The sequence below is a fragment of the Puma concolor genome, chromosome B3 (assembly GCF_028749965.1).
Source record: "Puma concolor isolate L17-30 chromosome B3, mPumCon1.1.hap2, whole genome shotgun sequence".
NCBI classification, from domain to species: domain Eukaryota; kingdom Metazoa; phylum Chordata; class Mammalia; order Carnivora; family Felidae; genus Puma; species Puma concolor.
In genome coordinates this window covers 110,465,186-110,482,841 of record NC_141672.1, presented here as the reverse complement: position 1 = coordinate 110,482,841, position 17,656 = coordinate 110,465,186, and the positions used below count along the sequence as shown (strand labels likewise).

At 48.2% G+C, this 17,656-nt stretch overlaps 2 protein-coding genes across 8 annotated transcripts in view; one reads left to right on the top strand and one right to left on the bottom strand.

Annotated features, from left to right (window-relative positions):
* The first annotated feature begins 2,347 nt into the window (after positions 1–2,347).
* LCTL (lactase like) lies at positions 2,348–16,682 on the top strand. Of its 3 annotated transcripts, none has more exons than XM_025919725.2 (14): positions 2,354–2,538; positions 3,085–3,224; positions 3,621–3,784; positions 4,400–4,487; positions 4,757–4,866; positions 6,242–6,370; positions 6,472–6,567; positions 7,927–7,981; positions 8,305–8,466; positions 12,088–12,362; positions 12,903–13,029; positions 13,215–13,414; positions 14,862–14,925; positions 16,364–16,682. In XM_025919725.2, exons 2-14 carry the CDS (start codon positions 3,107–3,109, stop codon positions 16,477–16,479), a joined length of 1,704 nt encoding a protein of 567 aa, XP_025775510.2. In that variant the 5' UTR covers positions 2,354–2,538; positions 3,085–3,106; the 3' UTR covers positions 16,480–16,682. The 3 variants fall into 3 exon arrangements, with proteins under 3 accessions (XP_086567136.1, XP_025775510.2, XP_086567135.1); XM_086711009.1 differs by having other exon boundaries at positions 2,356–2,538; positions 3,067–3,224; XM_086711010.1 differs by lacking the exon at positions 13,215–13,414 and having other exon boundaries at positions 2,348–2,538; positions 3,067–3,224.
* Positions 14,921–17,656, bottom strand: part of ZWILCH (zwilch kinetochore protein) — a 38,275-nt gene continuing 35,539 nt past the window's right edge. For all 5 annotated transcript variants that reach the window (XM_086711002.1, XM_086711005.1, XM_086711006.1 and 2 more), the window contains one exon: positions 14,921–16,630. The gene's annotated coding sequence lies outside the window, so the exon portion shown is untranslated. The remainder of the gene's footprint in view (positions 16,631–17,656) is intronic.

Sequence of the window (17,656 nt, the reverse complement as noted above, 5' to 3'; positions counted from 1 at the left end):
GTCTAACTTGGGCCCAGAGTGCTCCTTATAAACCAAGCACCCCACTCCCGTCCTTGTGTTCCTGCTCCCCAGGACGACTCTGCACCCCGGAATGGGCTCCTCTCCCCAACACTCCCTGGAGACACACACACACACATACACACACACACCACAACCTCCTGACCAGCTCCTGTGAGGCAGCCCCACTGTCACCCCAGCAAACCCCCTACCTTCCCCCCAGCATCTTCAGTGCTGCTCAAAACCACAACCACCTGAAAACAGCCTATCGCCTCTTTCATGGAACCCCAGAGCTCAGGAAGACCAGACAGCTGGTAGCCAGCCTCCTATTTTTTTTATAGAGGAGGAAACAAAGGCCCAGAGGGGGGCAATGGGTAGCCCAATGTCACACAGCATGCCAAGATTAAACTTTGTCTCCTGGGACTTGTCCCCTTAGCTCAGGTCTGGACAAGGCAGAGTTGGGTTGCAGGGCTGGGGGTAGCGGTGGATGGAGCCTAGAGAACCCCCTGGAGCAAAAGAGACTAGCTCCTAGGGCCAGAGAATCGCTGGGTCCCGGGGACCCGGAGAGAGCCGCTCTCATTTTACAGGTAGGGAGTCTCAGTCCCACAGAGAGAAAGCCACCGTCACTGGATCCCACAGCTCCTTGGCTACATGGAGGCAGGAATCTGTTTTCCTGAATCCTAAGTGGCTTTCCCACTCCAGCCCTTCGGGTGGCTCTGAAGGGTCCTGAGCCACAGAGCAGGCAGAGCTAAGCCCCTCCCATATCCATACCCAAATACCTGGCACCCGCCAGCGCTCCCCGGACTTTTGCCTTTACCAAGTCACTTCCTAAAAGTCACAGGGCTTGGGTTATGTGCTGGGTCCAGCAGGGGCTACTGGAAGAGGGGTCCCCAACTCTGAAGCCCCTTGCAGGGAGGGGAGAGGAGGAGCTACAAGGGCCCAAAACTCCGGTCCCTCAACACACCTGCTCTTCAGCCAGGCCTGGCCCCCCAGGGACTTCAGACCCACCCCCTCCTCAAAGGAAGGGTCTGCCCTCGTTGCTGCAGGCCTCAGGCTGGACCCAAGCAGCCCCTGGACTGAGGGGGAGAAGTAGTAGAAGGGTCAGTCACCCTGCCATGAGACCCAGGTCCTTCCAGCCAGAGCCAGGCTTGGAGCTCGTGGAAAGGAGAACAGGAATGGGACAGTGGAGACAGACGGCCCCAAGCAGCTCCGGCCATGCCAGGTTGACCATCCCCTCCAACACAAACACTGGGCCCCTGGCTCTGCAGGAAGGGGGCATTTTTCAGAGATGACATCAGCTCTTAACGTTTCACGTTTCTTACCTACCTCAGCCCAGAGAGCAGGGTCCCCAGAGCCCCCAGCTTGCTGAGGCAGGCACCAGCCCTGGTGCAAACAGCAGAGCACTGACCTCGGACACCACAGCAGTCCACGCCCAGCAGAGATGGCCGCTCCAGTGGCTGTCCACGCGGCCTGCTCACCCCGAGGACATGGCCCTACCTGGGCACTGCACGACAGATGCAAGAGAAGATATCAAACTCCCAGTTCCCCAAACACACCTCGGGGCCTTCGCTCAGGCTGTTCTCTCTGTCCGTTCCCGTGCCTTCCCTGTTCCATGCCACCTAGCCAACACCTCTGCAGCCTTCAAGTGTCATGTCCAATGTCCCCTCTCCTGTGAAGCCAGCCCCACCTCCGTGAGCCTCCACAGTGTCCTATCCTTCCATCAGAGCCCTGAGCCCTCAGTACAGTATTTAGAACCACCTCACTTTCCCTCTCCTTCCCGGCCTTTCTCCCCAGACATGGAGCCCGTGGAGGGCACAGGCCAAGTCCTGTGTCACTCAGCCAGAAAGAGGTTCATCATCAACCACAGAGGGCTACGAGGCAGCCAGCTGAGAGAGCCCCACAGAGGCTCAGTTAAAGGCGGGGGAGCTGGAAGTGAATGAGGTGAAGGGAATCACACTGGGGGACCTGGGCAGCCGGGATGGGAAGCCACAGGGGCTGGGCCTCCAGGGTTTTCCAGCAACAGTTCTGGTTGAGTGAGCGAGGGAGTGAAGGTTCCAGACAGAGGAGGCGAGGTAGAAAAACCAACTTCACCTTCTGCCATGAATTCTCTCTGGCAGCAGGGAGAGGTGGACACAGATGCCTGCAAATGCTGATTCCCATCACGCCACCCCCACCGGGAGCTTCGTAGGCGAAAGGTGTGTGGAACGTGGTGCATCAGGCCCAGAAGGGGCCAGAGGGCATGGGTCTCTGCCCCTCTGCCCTGAGAGGGGGCTGACTCGCTGCCCCAGGGCCCAGGGCCAAGCTGCCCCTGCTGCTGACTCAGGCCCCACTGGCCAGCTCAGCATTCCTGCCCTCCCCACTGAATGGGGCTATTGAAGCTCTTTGTAGAGGGAGGTGAGGCCGCTGACCACACCCCCAACCAGAGCCTTCGCTATGCTCTGGGCTCTGCTCTCAGGGGCAACACAGGCCCTGGGTTCAGTCCGGGAGCACTCTGGCTGCCGCTGCTACTCTGAGGGTGTCTGGCACCCACAACGATCCCAGGTAACCTGGCCGGGCTGCACCAGAGCGGGGATCCCAGTGGGAGGGCATCGTCCTGATCCTCAGGACTGGAGGCCCTGGGACGGCAACCCTGCTCGTGATCCCCAGCTTGGGGAGAGGTCTGTGCCTCTGCACACGCCACGGTATATAGGTGGGGGTGCTGCAGGGGCTCTGGGGGCTGTCTCGCCTCCCCTACTGAGTGGAGCTTCTCTAAGGCAACAGTGGTCTTCCCATGCAATCAGGGCCTCTCACAGGGTATGGGCTGGGTATCCCCCGTCAGATGGGGAGCAGGGGTGGTTTGGAGCCTTGTGCATCAGACCCGGAGCCCCCCAAGCCCAGTGTCCATCTCCTCCTTTATCAGACCTGGTGTTCAGCCTCAGCCTCTGCTGGTGGCTCCCAGCAGGGCAAGGGCCCAGCTCTCTAGAGAGAGCCAACGCCTCTCTAGATAGAGCAGCCCCGCCTTGTCCCATCTTCCTCCCCTCCTGACCTTTGCCCCCCCCCCCCAAGCTGGGACCTGCCCCCCGCCCCCAGCCCTGGCTGCTTTTTCAGGAATGGGGGAGGGCCGGGTGCCATGAAGCCAGTGCGGGCTGTCCCACTTTGGTGGGTGCTACTGCTGGTGTCCAGGCTGGGGGCCACCAGGAAGGGATCCCCAGAAGAGGCCTCCTTCTACTATGGAACCTTCCCACTTGGTATGTCCATTCCTCTGTTGGTCTGTCCGTCTGTCTGTCAGCTTGCCCACCTTGGGCTGGCTTGCCAGAGAGTTTGGTGTTTTCGTTTCCCGACAGGTAGGATGGGAAAAGTAACTCCGTATTGTTGTTCTAAAATAAATGAATCTCCGAACAGATTCTTTAAGCTTACTATACAGGCAGTAAACGTTAATCACAGCTAAAACTGTGCAAATTAAGTGTTTTAAATGTATTATGTCTGCCCTCGCCCTGACCCATAGGTTCCCACTCGTAGGGAGCCGGGGGCAGGCGGCTGGGGAGGGGGCCTGCCCCGTGGCTGAGGACGAACAGCCCAGAGTCCAGGTGCTGGGTGGGGAGTGGGAAGGGGCCCAGGGCCCAGTTTGAGGTCTCTACTTGCAGGCTTCTCGTGGGGCACGGGCAGTTCTGCCTTCCAGACAGAGGGAGCCTGGGACCAGGATGGGAAAGGGCCCAGCATTTGGGATGCCTTCACTCACAGTGGGAAGGGAAAGGTGCTTGGGGATGAGACAGCAGATGTGGCTTGTGATGGTTACTACAAAGTGCAGGTGAGTGATGAGTGTGTGTGCAGGTGAGTACGCACCTGAGAGGTGGACAGTGACACACCGGGGAGCCCGGAGGACAATGTCAATCTAGTGTTCTGTTAAACACCCCCTAGTCCACTGCAGGAAAAAGAGGTGGGGCTGTTGGTGGCTGGGGATTGGGGGGCAGGGGATGTGCAAGAGGTGGGAGGGTAGACGTTGGAGGAAAGGATAGCAGGGCCCCACCTGAGCCAGGGCCTTAGTCCAAGTGATGGACAGCTGAAAGGCTGGTGCCATGACCCTGGGGTCTACAGACCACAGTAGCCTGAGCCCTTGGTCTCTGCTTGTGAATTGGCCCCGTGGAGGGGGTCCCTCTGCTCAGGACCCACTTTTCCTCTCTGGGCCGACTTCTTGGGGGACTCATCACCCAAGTTTATTAGGAACACCCCAATTGACATCTCACAGCATCCCCATACCCTGCATTTATTTGACTCTTGGCATATCCCCAGGAGAAAGGGGGCAGGTGCTTTCACACCCATTGTATGAATGAGGAGGAGTGAGCATGGGGGGGAGGGGGGCAGCGTGAGCCCCGCCCCAGAGTCCTAGGTGACCACTCCCCACCTGGCGCCCCTGTCTGCGCAGGAGGACGTCGTTCTGCTGAGGGAGCTGCATGTGAACCACTATCGATTCTCCCTGTCTTGGCCTCGGCTCCTGCCCACAGGCATCCGAGGTGAGACAGGGCAGACCCTCCCAAGCCCAAGTGCAGGTCCTTTTGGCCACGTCGGCTTTGAGGGGACACTACAGAGTGCTGGGGAGGGAGAGCAGCCTGGAACATGGCTTCTCTGGCAGCAGCCATTACAGGTTCTGCAGGCAGCTGGGCTCCCGTGTCGTACCAGACCCAGAACCGGGCCGGCGGGGGTGATTTCGGGCCCAAGAAAGGCCACAGGGCCCAGGAGCACTGTGCTTCAGAAGGCCAACGCCCCCTTATTTCACCTTCAGCTGACAAGGTGAACAAGAGGGGAGTCAAGTTTTACAGCGACTTCATCGACGTCCTCCTCAAGAGCAACATCACCCCCATCGTGACCTTGCACCACTGGGATCTCCCGCAGGTGAGGCTAATGCAGCCCAGACGGAGGCCCGGGGGGCTCCGCTCAGCACGGGGGGCCTGATTTGGGGACTGGGGTTGGCAAGGTGGGGGCAGAGGCTGGGGTCTGGACTGGGAGATGGGGAGGAGTGAAGAAGCCTGACCCGCCCATGGAGGACGTCGGGCTGGTTTAACTGATATTTGTAACAGGCGATGAGGGCAGATTTCAATGTTTTCCAAAAACATTTGGCCTAAAAACAACAAACCAAACTAAAAAGAAACCTCTTTTGAGTAAGATTTGATGACGTGGCATAATTAATGTACTTGTCTGAGCTGGTATCATAGGAGTACAGCCCCCCAAGCCATTTCTGTTAAGTCTCAACCTCACTCTTCAAGCAATTCTTTCCTTCATTCCACAAGGCCCCCTGGGAGAGGAGCCGTGTGTGTCACTCTCTGTGACACAGGTCATAGGAGGTCAGAGAACAGAGATGTGGCCTCAGGGAGATGTTGGGAAGAGGCGGGGGTCCCATCACTGCTTCAAAGTGCTGGGCGTGGGGTGGAAGGGGTGCTCTGGTTTGAGGGCCTTGGCAAGTGATGGGGTTAAGAGTTTGGGGAGCAAGCAGGAGGAGGAGGGATGGAGGTTTGGAGGCGTAGCTTGGGACCAGGCCCCGGAGGCCTTGACTGCCGAGCTAAGGCGACTGGGATCATTCTGCAGGAAGGGGAGCCACCAGAGACCTCTATGCTGGGACTGGGGCCATGGAGCAGACTTCAGGGAGATAAACCGGAAGCCTCACGCCAGCTTCTTCCCCCGCTTTCACTAACCTAGCCCTTTAGCATCCCCTCAAACCCATGAGGCAATCTCAGTGGAATGATGCATCTTGGGAAAATCCCACCTTCACAAGCAGATGCCTTTGGTTGGAAGAGAGTCTTCCACTGAAGAAGGCAGAGCCCATCCTCACAATAGAGCTTCTATGGTTTCTGACATCCGCACGGCCCTCAAAATCCTAATCAGAGGTTCCATGTCCTGCATCATCTCTTATTTCTTCTGAATGTGTATTCGAGGTTCTTTTCCCAGTATCAGACCTCTCCCCCTTGGCCAGTTTCCTTAAATATTCAATCTATCACGTTCCTTCCAAGCGAGAGAGTCTCACAGCTTCTCTGTCCCTTCCCTCTTGTTTGTATAAGGTGTGACATGTCCCCACACTGATGTTGCCTCATGGTTCATTGCTGGCCACCATCCTCAAGTTGTCACATCCAAGGTCCCCCATCTTTGCTCTCCGTTGCTCTAAACAGCCTCTGTGGTTGTCATCACCCTTGTTTCTCCCACGAGCGTGGCCTATCGACTCCAAAAGTCTTTTCTGGAGACAGATCCTTGGGGCACCTGCTTCTCTCTCCACCAGCTGCTCCAGGTCAAGTACGGCGGGTGGCAGAATGTGAGCATGGCCAACTACTTCCGTGATTATGCCGATCTGTGCTTTGAGGCCTTTGGGGACCGGGTGAAGCACTGGATCACTTTCAGTGACCCTCGGGTAAGCAGGGCCCTTCTCCAGGGGGGAAGCCCCGCTTCCCAGACCACGGCGCTCCTGCTCCTTCTCACAGGCCCTGTGGGCCCCACTTGCCGCCCCTGTAGACGATGGCAGAAGAAGGCTATGAGACGGGCCACCACGCTCCCGGCTTGCAACTCCACGGCACGGGCCTGTACAAGGCGGCACACCATATCATTAAGGTGAGGTGGGTCCTTGTGGGAGTGAAGGTGGGGTTCAAGGCAGAGGAACAACCCTCAGTGTCGGCTCGGCCTACCCCAGGGGTCTGAGCCTGAGCTCCGTCATCTGCGGTTCCAGCATATTCCACCACACCTTCGCACCACTCACTTGCATCCCATGAGGATTTATGGAGGGAGTGCCCGGTCATCCAGTGCTGGGCACTTGCCGAGACAATAGAGTGGCTGCTCCCTAGAGCTTACAATCCAGTCAAGGGGATGGAGCGCATGCACGTGAAAACTTGTCACCTACATGTCTAAACAGCCTTGAGAGGACTGGTGACAGGAAGAAGGGGCGGGACACCAGTGAACCAGGGGCTAAAGTCTTCAATGAATGAGCGGCAGTAACTGGAGGTTGAAGGACAACAGTAAGGAGTTAGGAGTGTTTGTCTCAGAGCATGGACTTCAAAGGACCTGGGATTTTGGAAGGAGAAATAGTTTGGAAGCAGCAGGAAGGAGCAAGACAGACACTACCCTAAGGTATGCGAGGTGTGAGGGGAAAGCTGGCGTCTTCTTGGAAGAGCTGCATTGGGGATGTTCTTTGGGGCAGCCAAGCTCAGTAAGGGCACGGGAGTGAAGGAGACAGAGGAGACGCTGGGGTGACTCAGGTATTACAAGGCTGCTGGAGAGGCTTTAGAAGGGGGAGGGACTGGGTCACACTGTAGGACACATAGGAGGGTACAGGCAACGTTGCCTAGGGAACAGGGGTGTGAGGCATGACAGGATGGTCCCAGTGGACTCTCAGTGGAAGGGGACAATCTGATCAAGCAGAAAGCCAAGGGGCCCCTCAGTGACATACTAGACTCTCAAATTCCTGTCAGGGAGAGAACTTTCTCATTCCTTCTACACTTGGCATATGAGTCCTTAAACTGTGGATACTCGAAGGGCAGAGCTCTGAAGGCATCAGTGGGTCACCGGCAAGAGAGTATGGAGAGAAGGCATGTCAGCACATTTTCAATTCTAGTCTTAAGACTGTTCCAGATGCTTGGTATTTTCCTAACTTCCTGAGCAACTCTGGGAAAGGTATTGCCTAGTTAACCACAGAGAACGAGTAGGAACAACACGAGGAGCCTTACCCAAAAATCTTAGAAACAAGAAATATCACAAAGAGGTGGTTTGTGTGTTTGTGCCAGAGTGAGACCGAGTTTCTCTACAGAACAAAGGAAACACGTGCGTCTGGAGGTCGGAAGAAGGGAGACAAGGGATTGGGATAATCAAGGCTGGACCCAGGGAAAACCTGGGACTCTCAGTCAAATCGGATCCCTAGTCAGGACAGAGGGAGACGTGCGCCAGCCAGGCACCTCTGATGCACCCCTCTGTTTTCAGGCCCACGCCCAAGCCTGGCATTCCTACAACAGCACGTGGCGCGGCAAGCAGCGAGGTGAGCCTCACCACCCACATGCTAGGAACATACCCCTCGCGGGGCGATACCCTTCACCCCTGCCACCACCTGCCCTTTTTTTTTTTTTTTTTTTGAGAGAGCGAGAGAGTGAGGGAGAGGGGCATAGGGAGAGAGAGAGAGAGAGAGAGAGAGAAAGAGAGAGAGAGAGAGAGTGTCTTAAACAGGCTCCATATTCCCAGTGCGGAGCCCAACGTGAGGCTCGATCCCACAACCACGGGACAATGACCTGAGCCAAAATCGAAGGGTCGGAAGCTCAACAAACTGAGCCACCCAGGCGCCCCTCCCCTGCCTTTTCTTTTAAGGTCTGGTGGGGATCTCATTAAACTGCGATTGGGGGGAGCCCATGGACATCAATAGCCCCAAGGACATAGAAGCTGCCGAGAGATACCTACAGTTCTGCCTGGGCTGGTTTGCCAACCCCATCTATGCCGGCGACTACCCCCAAGTCATGAAGGACCGGATCGGTGAGCCACATCACACTTTAGTTCCAGGCACCACAGCAACAGTACTGAGCCCAAGTGAAGGGGTGGAGAGGCGGGAGACAGGGGTGGAGGAACACGCTGGGCTTGGGTGAGGCACTCAAGGGGTAGCCCAGCCCCCAAGGAACTGAGAACTGGTTTTTTGAGCTGGGGGGAGGGGAGGAAGGACACATCCCCAGACGTGGAGATTGGGAGTTTCAGAACCCAGGGGGAAACACAGCAATTTTCTGGGCTGCTTTCTTTTGCGTTCTGCCGTCCTGCCTCTTTCTCCCCACTCCACTCCATCTCATTTTAAGTGAAGTAAGAGAGAGAGGTCAAAGACACAGTCACGGGCAGTGTTGGTTCTATTACTTGAGGAATGCTTTCCAAGCTCTGGTTTCCACAGTATCTGAGAAGAGAATAAAGACACATAGAGCTCCCAAGGCTGAATCAACTTGGGGGCTTTTAAGTGCCATATAACAGAAAACGCCAACTAAAATGGCTTGAAAAGTAGGGGATTTATCATCCCAGGTACTGAGTCCAGAAAAGGGTGATCCAGGGCTGGGTACTCCCGCCTTCAGGGATGTCTTTGTGGACCAAGGCTCATTCCATCTTTGACTCTGGCACCTTAGCCAGCCCATCAACGCTCCTATCAGCCACAAAATGGCTGCGGAAGCTCCAGGCATCATGTCTTCCCACATCACATCTTTCCAGAAAAACAGAAATAGCTCCAGCATACCCATTTTTTAAGAACAAGGAAAATCTCCCCAGAAAACAACCTCCACTCACAACCAACTTCCCTACAAGGGATGTCCTCAAGGGATGGAACTGTCACATGCCCCAGGAAATGCCTTAGACCACCAGGACCTCAGAGGCTGGGGAAGCCAGGACTCTCATAAAGGATATGGCCCCTTGGAAGAGGATGTGGAAGAGGATAAGAAAGAAGACAGGCCTGGTGCTACTGACTTGGGGGGCAGCCAATCGTGTCTGGCCACACGAATCTAAAAGTATTATCTCTGTTTATTTAGAGGTATCGGTCTGCGTGCCCCTAAAAAAAGAGACAAGGTTAAGATTGTAAATAGGTTACAATCTCACACGGCAAGGCTATTTTGGATGTTTGACTAAGAGAGAACTGTCGACATTTCAAAATTGTCTCTTTCTAAGGCACCGCTTATCAGACTTACCTGGAATAGGAGCAGATTCTAATTCTGACTCTGCCGCTAACCGGTGAGCGGTTCTGGGCACGGTGTCTCACCTCTTCGGCTGTCATTTTTATCATCTGAAAAGGAAGGATTACACAAATAATCTCTAAAAATCCCTTGGCAATAACTAGGTCCGTGACACATCTATCTATGCCCATGTGTTCGAAATCCCGAGAAGGATTTCCTCAAGGTGCACAAGGAAAAGCCCTCAGGACGGGGCAGGCACCCCGCTTTGCAGGCACAGCCCGTCATTTACACGGCACATTCACTCTCGGGACCCTCGGAGGCCGTAGCGGGAGCCACAGCAGGATGGCACTAAAGGAGCCGAATTATTGCTCATAGGACAGTTCTTGGGCTTAAGGCCAGTAATTCCAGACTCCGTCCGCTCCAATTTTGTGGTAACTCTAATGGAAACCGGGCTGAGTTTTTCCTTGTATGATGTGTACGGAAGGATTCTCTGAGCAGTCCATGTTTTCTTTAGTGAAAGCATTCTGCCAGAAATCTTGTACACAAATTACTTCCAGGCATAAGCGCAATAAATATGTGAACAAAAGTACTTCTAGGCCAGTGCTGTCCAACAGAACTTCCAGTGATGATGGAGAGAAGTTCTGTATCTATGACTTCTGATACGAGAGTCTGGAGTCATTTGTGTCTATTTAAATTCAAATTTTTAAAAAATTAAAAACGTAGTCCTTCAGTGTGACTGACCCAGAGATACAGTCACACTGGCCATAGTCCAATGGCCACACGTAGCCAGTGGCTACTGTATTAGACGGTCCAGAGACAATGCCTTGTGGTTTTTCTCAAGTTACTGAATGTAACTGAAAAAAACACGCTAAGATCATAAAGGTATTTAATAATACAAGCTTTTCACCCATTTAAAAACCAATAGCCTCTTTGGAAACATTTTTATGGTTCTATTTTACAACTCATACCAATGTTAGTCTTCTTTATTCATTTAAAACCCCTTTCTTTTTTTTTTTTTTTTTGCATACGTTCTACAGAGACACGGTTTCAAATTTTTTAAAGTACAAGAGAGTACAGGCAGACAGCCTCTCCTCTGCTGTCCTGCCCGCCACTCCCTTCCAGTGTATTCGATAAACTTCTATCACCTAAAAAAAAAAAAGAAAAAAAGAGAGAGACAGAGAGTAAAAAGTGAGAAGTCAAGCTTCCCTCCCTCCCTCTCCTCATTGCTTCCAACCCCTGGGAGGAAGCATACTTCCAGAGATGGATTGTGCCCATGTGGGCAAAAACACTGCTGCTCTATGTGTGTAGTTGTTAAACGCAATTCTTTGCATCTTCCACTTTAAACATGTGTCCTGGCATTCTTTCCATGTTGGCAATAGTGCCGGTATATAGTCATCATTCTGTGACTTCACAGAGCTGTACGGTTATAGATTTATTTAAACGGTCTCTCGAGAGACATTTGTTTGCAATCTTTTGCTACTCAATCTACAATGAAGATCCGTGTATACATCCTTTTGCACGTGCAAGTAAAACGTAGGATGAACAGATATGGAAATGATCAGGGAAAGGACCTATCTTTCTCCAAGTTAAAAAAAAATTTTTTTTTAACACTTATTCATTTTTTGAGAGGCAGAGAGACAGGGAGACAGAGAATCCGAAGCAGGCTCCAGGCTCTGAGCTGTCAGCACAAGGCCCGATGCAGGGCTTGAACTCATGAACTGCGAGATCATGACCTGAACCAAAGTCAGATGCTTAACCGACTGAGCCACCCAGGCACCCCTCCTTTTACAGTTTTAAATGCTAGGACAAAATTTCCCGACACAGAGGTGGTACCAGCTTACACTACAACAGTACGTGAATGTGACCATATGTCCCCACCCATGGCCCGCACCACCAATGACCTTCCACATCTCTTCCCAGAGGCAAGCAAAGTTACCAATTTTGTATTTAAGAATACAGGCATCTAGGGCCACATTTTTCCATATAGCCACAATGTTGCCTGCATACCACTTACTGAGTAATCTATGGAACATATCACTTTAAATTTTTTTTAATTTATTTTGAGAGAGAGAGAAAGAGAAACCATGAATGAGGGAGGGGCAGAGAGAGAGAATTCCAAGCGAGCTCTGTGCTGACACAGTGCAGACGCGGGGCTCTAACCCACAAACTGAGATCATGAGCCAAAATCAAGAGTCAGACGCTTAACCAACTGAGCCACCCAGGCGCCCCTGAAAATATAGCTTTTGCGCAATATAAACTTTAAAAATTTTGAATAGTATTCAAATGTTAAAATTCCAGCTTAAAAGGCTAAGGTTATATTTTCCATACAAATGAGTCCCAAAGGCCGGGATCTGGACGGCAGCTTTTATGTCAACGTGCCACTATGATTGTGGTATGAACAGCAAAAGAATCGTGAGAAAGTAAAACTTGGTGAATTTCTATTTTTCTCTCTCAATAGGGAAAAAGAGTGCAGAGCAAGGCCTGGACATGTCAAGGTTACCGGTGTTCTCGCTCCAAGAGAAAAGCTACATCAAAGGCACATCTGATTTCTTGGGATTAGGTCACTTTACCACTCGGTACATCACAGAAAGGAACTACCCCTCCCGCCAGGGGCCCAGCTACCACAATGACCGTGACTTAGTAGAGCTGGTTGACCCGAACTGGCCTGACCTGGGGTCGACGTGGCCACAGTCTGTGCCATGGGGGTTTAGGAGGCTTCTCCACTTCGCTCAGGTGATTATCACATTCGGCTATTTCACGGGCACTTTTTACCCCAATTCATGATCTTACAGCTTAGGCCCAGGGGCCTACATTTTAGTTTAAGTTTTTATTTTAATTCCAATTAGTCAGAGTGCCTACATCTTCAAGTTAATAAAACAAGCTCAGTTAGTTGTTCTTCAGAGACCACCAGATCCGGGCTTTACAGACCAACGCTGATTATGAGTTACCGCTTCAACGTATGTCCCTGTGGCTACAAATTCTCATCCCACGTTTATTTTGCTGCCCCTTCTCACTTGAAATATGTGAGAAAGAACACAGCCTGAGGTATATTTTCTCTACAATGATGCTGATTGAGAAATGTAGTCTTTCGTATGAACTTTGTCCTGTCTACACTCACCTCCAAGTAAATGTGTAAACTGGCATCCACTAAATGCTAAACACACTCGATTAGAATAGAGCAGGCTTGACTAAGTGCTCGCATGTGCCTCAGACTCAGAAACCCAATTGGAGGTCAGAATTTTTAAGATATTCCTTACTATGACTCACTTTCAGACTCAATACGGCAACCCTCCCATCTATGTGACAGAAAATGGAGCATCTCAAAAACTACACTGTACTCAATTATGTGATGAGTGGAGAATTCAGTACCTTAAAGGCTACATAAACGAAATGCTAAAAGGTGAGCTATAGACCAACACTGTCTTCACAAATTTTCTGTTTAACTTGGACAGAATTTGATAACACACGTGACCGACTGAAGCTTGTTTCTGAATCTCATAAATGAATGCATTTAAAATTATCTTCACAGTATTATGTTTCCAAGTAAATGAAATATATTAAAAATGGAACAAAATGTCTTTGCAGCTATAAAAGATGGTGTTAATATCAAAGGGTATACTTCCTGGTCTTTGTTGGATAAGTTTGAATGGGAGAAAGGATATTCAGATAGATACGGATTCTACTATGTCGAATTTAACAACAGAAATAAGCCACGCTATCCAAAGGCATCAGTTCAATATTACCAGAAGATTATCACCGCCAATGGGTTTCCCAATCGAAGAGAGGTAGGGCAAATTATTGAGGTTGCTTGTTCTAGACTGCATTTTTAAATAATCTCTACACCCAGGGTGGGGTTCAAACTCACAACCCCAAGATCATGAGTCGGAGGCTCTTCAGACTGAGCCAGCCAGGTGCCCCTCACTTGTTCTAGATTTTGGAAGAGCTAAGCAGCTTGGGTGAGGAGGGTGGTGAGACTCCCTCCTCCCTTCATCCATGGAGAACAGGGTTTTGTGGGCCTTTGTCTCTTCCCCTAACTTGTGCCACCTCTTTGCTCATTTGCTTAGAATGGAGTAAACCTGCCTTAAAATTAAATCCTAACTTTAAAATTTGTTTTTGTAACATTTATTCATTTTTGTGAGAGAGAAAGAGCATGAGCGGGGAAGGAGCAGAGAGAGAGGGAGACACAGAATCCGAAGCAGGCTCCAGGCTCTGAGCCCCATGCAGGGCTTGAACTCACAGAGTACGAGATCATGACCTGAGCAGAAGTCGGACACCCAACCAACTGAGCCACCCAGACACCCCAAATCCTAACTTTTAAAATTCAGTCCTAACTCGCAGAGCGCGAAGGGCAAACTAGTTATGTAGGAATCCTGAATGTTTTAGGTTATGACAGTCAGTAGAGACTTGTAGTTAAATGTTCTAAATGTTATATTTTAATGCAAATACTGCCTATTTACTCTTCAACATATGTGAAAACAGTTACAGTAAATAATAGTAAAATAAATGTATAATGACCACACAACTTTCACTTCTTTTCCCACTAGTTCCTAAGTGAGATTAAAAATAATTCATCTTAATATTAATAATCCTTTAAAACCTACCAAACATTTTCAGTAACCTACAAATGTTTCTACCAGCTAAGTTGCTATCGATGACAGGCAATTAAAATGGGAATTTAGAATGTCTTCATGAAGAAAATTTCTAAAAAGAAATCTCACTTGTTTACCAACATTCTTTTAGGATGAGCCCACTGGCAACATAAAGAAGCAGTGACTGATAGGCATTCACTAGTCTGGTGTTTCTAGAAAAGCGCTAGATTGTAAACTCCTCAAGAATAAAGACTTTTTTTTTTTTTTTTTTTTACTCCCTCACAAAGATGCACATAGGTATTCAATAAATACTAACTAAACTTCAGGCAGATTTAAATTTGTCTTAATCCTACATTATTTTAAAACTGATTTCAGGGGCATATGGGTGGCCCAGTCAGTTAAGTGTCTGACTCTTAATTTCAGCTCAGGTCAAGATCTCATGGTCTTGAGATAGATGGAGCCCACGTTGGGATCTTCGGCTGGGCACGAAGCCTGCTTAAGATTCTCTCCCTCTCCCTCTCCCTCTGCTCCTCCCTCATTCATGGGCTCTCTCTCTCAAAAAAAAAACAAAAACAAAAACAAGATTTCAAACTGCAAAAAATTAGTCTAAGATGACATTACTTACCTAGTGGATTTTTATTAGGTGGAAAGTTGGTATCTCAAAGCCTTGGAAACTTGTGCAATCAACAATCAGATGCTTGCTGCAGGTGAGTATATTTTAATTCTTCCCTTTGACAACTAAGGCACATAATTATACATATAATGATGTTACCAAAACCTCAAAACGTGGATCTACGTGAAGTCAATCTTTCCAAAACACACAATTAAAAATGAATTTTTTCCTTCACTTTGAAGCAATGTCAAATTTCTATTTTATAAGAATTTCAAATACTTTAAAAATCTACCAGAAAAGAGAAATATTTTATCCACTCTAGTTTTATTTTTCTGAATCATACTGTCAATTTATAAACTTATTTTTGTTATAGTGGGCTTTGTGGAAGGAGGGAAAAATGGAACCATATTCAAATAGAATAAACATCGAAAAGTCAAAGAACACTCCAGATTTTATATTCACTCATTCAGCAAGTAATTATTAAGCACTCACTATTAGCTAGGGGGTGTTGTAACTAGAATACAGCAATAAATAAAACAAGGTCCCTGACTTCATGGAAGGCATGGTTCCCAAGGTTCAGAGATGTGGAATAACAAAGACGCATCTACACATCAACAAGGCCAGCACAGATCATTTGTTTCTTTGAATTCGGTCTTTCTCTATGAGGGCAATCAGAGAAATATACTTCCTGTTTTAACAAACCCATCTTTAATGTAGTATCAGAGGTGGAAAGTGCTAGACCAAACAAATCCTACCAATTCAGCTACTTTCATAGCTGTTTTATACCACTGTGCCCTGCTCCCATCTGAATAACCAGGTAATATTAAGGATGTATATTCCTTTAAACCAAAATAAACTTATTTAATCACCTAGACATATGATGTAGAATTTACTGCTGAGCCTATGAAATCAGTGGGAGCAGGGTCTGTGCCTTATTTATCTCCGTAGCCAGGGTGCCTGGCACAAAACCTACAGTAGGAATTACATACATGTTCATTAATATAATCACGTATGTGAAATACACTATGATTCAACTCTTCAAGATACTTACTTAACAGTGCAAGAATTCCCACAAAAATATGGCAACTCCTCCACCTCTTAAGATACATCTTTGAATAACATCTTTGAAAGGTTGGGAGACATTTGCCAAGGATTTTTCTTTCATAAATCCCCCCAGTGAAAATTACAGAAACCAGGGGACATGGCTGTCAATATTCTCACATTAATTTATGGTAAGTGCAAGTATAACACACATTTAGACTTTATTCCAGTACCTATGGAAGAACCAAATGTAGGCAATCTTTATTCCATATTTTCGGAAGGATATTACAAAGCCCTCACGTAATTTTTTTTAAATAACATTTTATAATGTTAAGAGAACCATGTTCTCTTTTATAGCAAGTGAGATTAATTACAAAGCTTGATGATGCCATTTTCCAAGTTTTCCCCAATGCAGGGGAATCTTTCCAGATGAAGCTATATTCGCTAAAATGACGACACTCTCATTTGTGGTGTTCTCTCTCCCGTTTCAGAGCCGTTACTAAGTCACATGCAGATGGTGACGGAGATTGTGGTACCTACAGTCTGCACGCTTTGCATACTAATCTCCGCAGTTCTCCTGATGCTCCTCCTTCAGAGCCAGAGCTGAGACAGGGTTACCCATTTTATAGATCCATCTTTCGTAAAGAATCCTCTGGACATTTCTCCTTTTTCTGCCTTGAAGGTTTATATACATTTCTGGTTTCAGGCTCTGTGATAATGGGGTTTTTTTGTTGTTGTTTTGTTTGTTTTGGCTTGTGCTAGGATTTAAAAATTAGAAAATAAAAATAAGCATGAATGAAGTAAAAATCACCTGTCAGAGTCAATGTTAATATTTTGCTGTCTATTATGCATCTACTTTCACTTTACAAAAAAGGAATCATAGTGCACAAATTATTTTGTTACTTGATTTTTTTTCCTTTTAAAAATCTGTCCAGTAATATTACTTTCATGTGGAAATAACTGCCATCTTAGCACTGTCCTACACAGGATGGACAGTCAATCATCTGCACATAACAATCCCTTCAGGTTCTAAATTCTATCAAGCAACCAGGGAAATGCATTAGGTGGGTACCAAGTAAATGAGCACGTACACTTTTCGGAGATAAACTTTCTTCCACTAAACGTAATTAACTTCATTGTAGTACCTTAAAGAAATATGTCTAATATCTTCTCTGTGCCTAGATATTGTTTTGTTTTGTTTTTTTAATAAAGGTCCATTTTACTCTTAACTAAGCTAAATTGATAGAATTAAACAATATTTATTTGGAGACAAAACACGGCTTAAGAAAGAATAAGAGACATTTTATTCATTACCTGATTCTATTGTTTCTAAAACACAAAAACAGTAAGACAGTAGAAACTGCTATTGCATTAATTTTCTTGGTTAATATTATCTTAAACATTTTAAAAGGGTGTTTACATCTGGGGCTTAGTCCTACAACTGGGCTGGGGTAGATATGTTTTTAATAGAACTCTGCTTTCAACATCAATCGATAGGCTCCTTCAGGGTTTTTCTCTCACATCAATGTTTTTGAAATCAAACTCTCTACTATACATAGAGATTTAAAATGCAAAGACATTACCACTCAAAAATATGTTTTTGTTTCTCTGGTTTCAAGATTAATCTGGCTTACTGACTACAGAAGGTAAAAAGGAAATTAAAGACCTGCATTGCTCAATAACATCTGATAAGCCTTTAACATGATTACTGAAAAATAATCCATATTCCAAATGTATTAAATCAATACTTCTGTTGTAGAAAGAACTAAAACATAAGATACTTA

Excerpts from the sequence above, each read along its gene's own strand:
- LCTL (XM_025919725.2), top strand. The coding sequence starts at position 3,107 with ATGAAGCCAGTGCGGGCTGTCCCACTTTGGTGGGTGCTACTGCTGGTG. Across the intron at positions 4,488-4,756 it reads CCTGCCCACAGGCATCCGAG|CTGACAAGGTGAACAAGAGG; the intron begins GTGAGACAGGGC and ends TTTCACCTTCAG. Across the intron at positions 14,926-16,363 it reads CAATCAGATGCTTGCTGCAG|AGCCGTTACTAAGTCACATG; the intron begins GTGAGTATATTT and ends CTCCCGTTTCAG.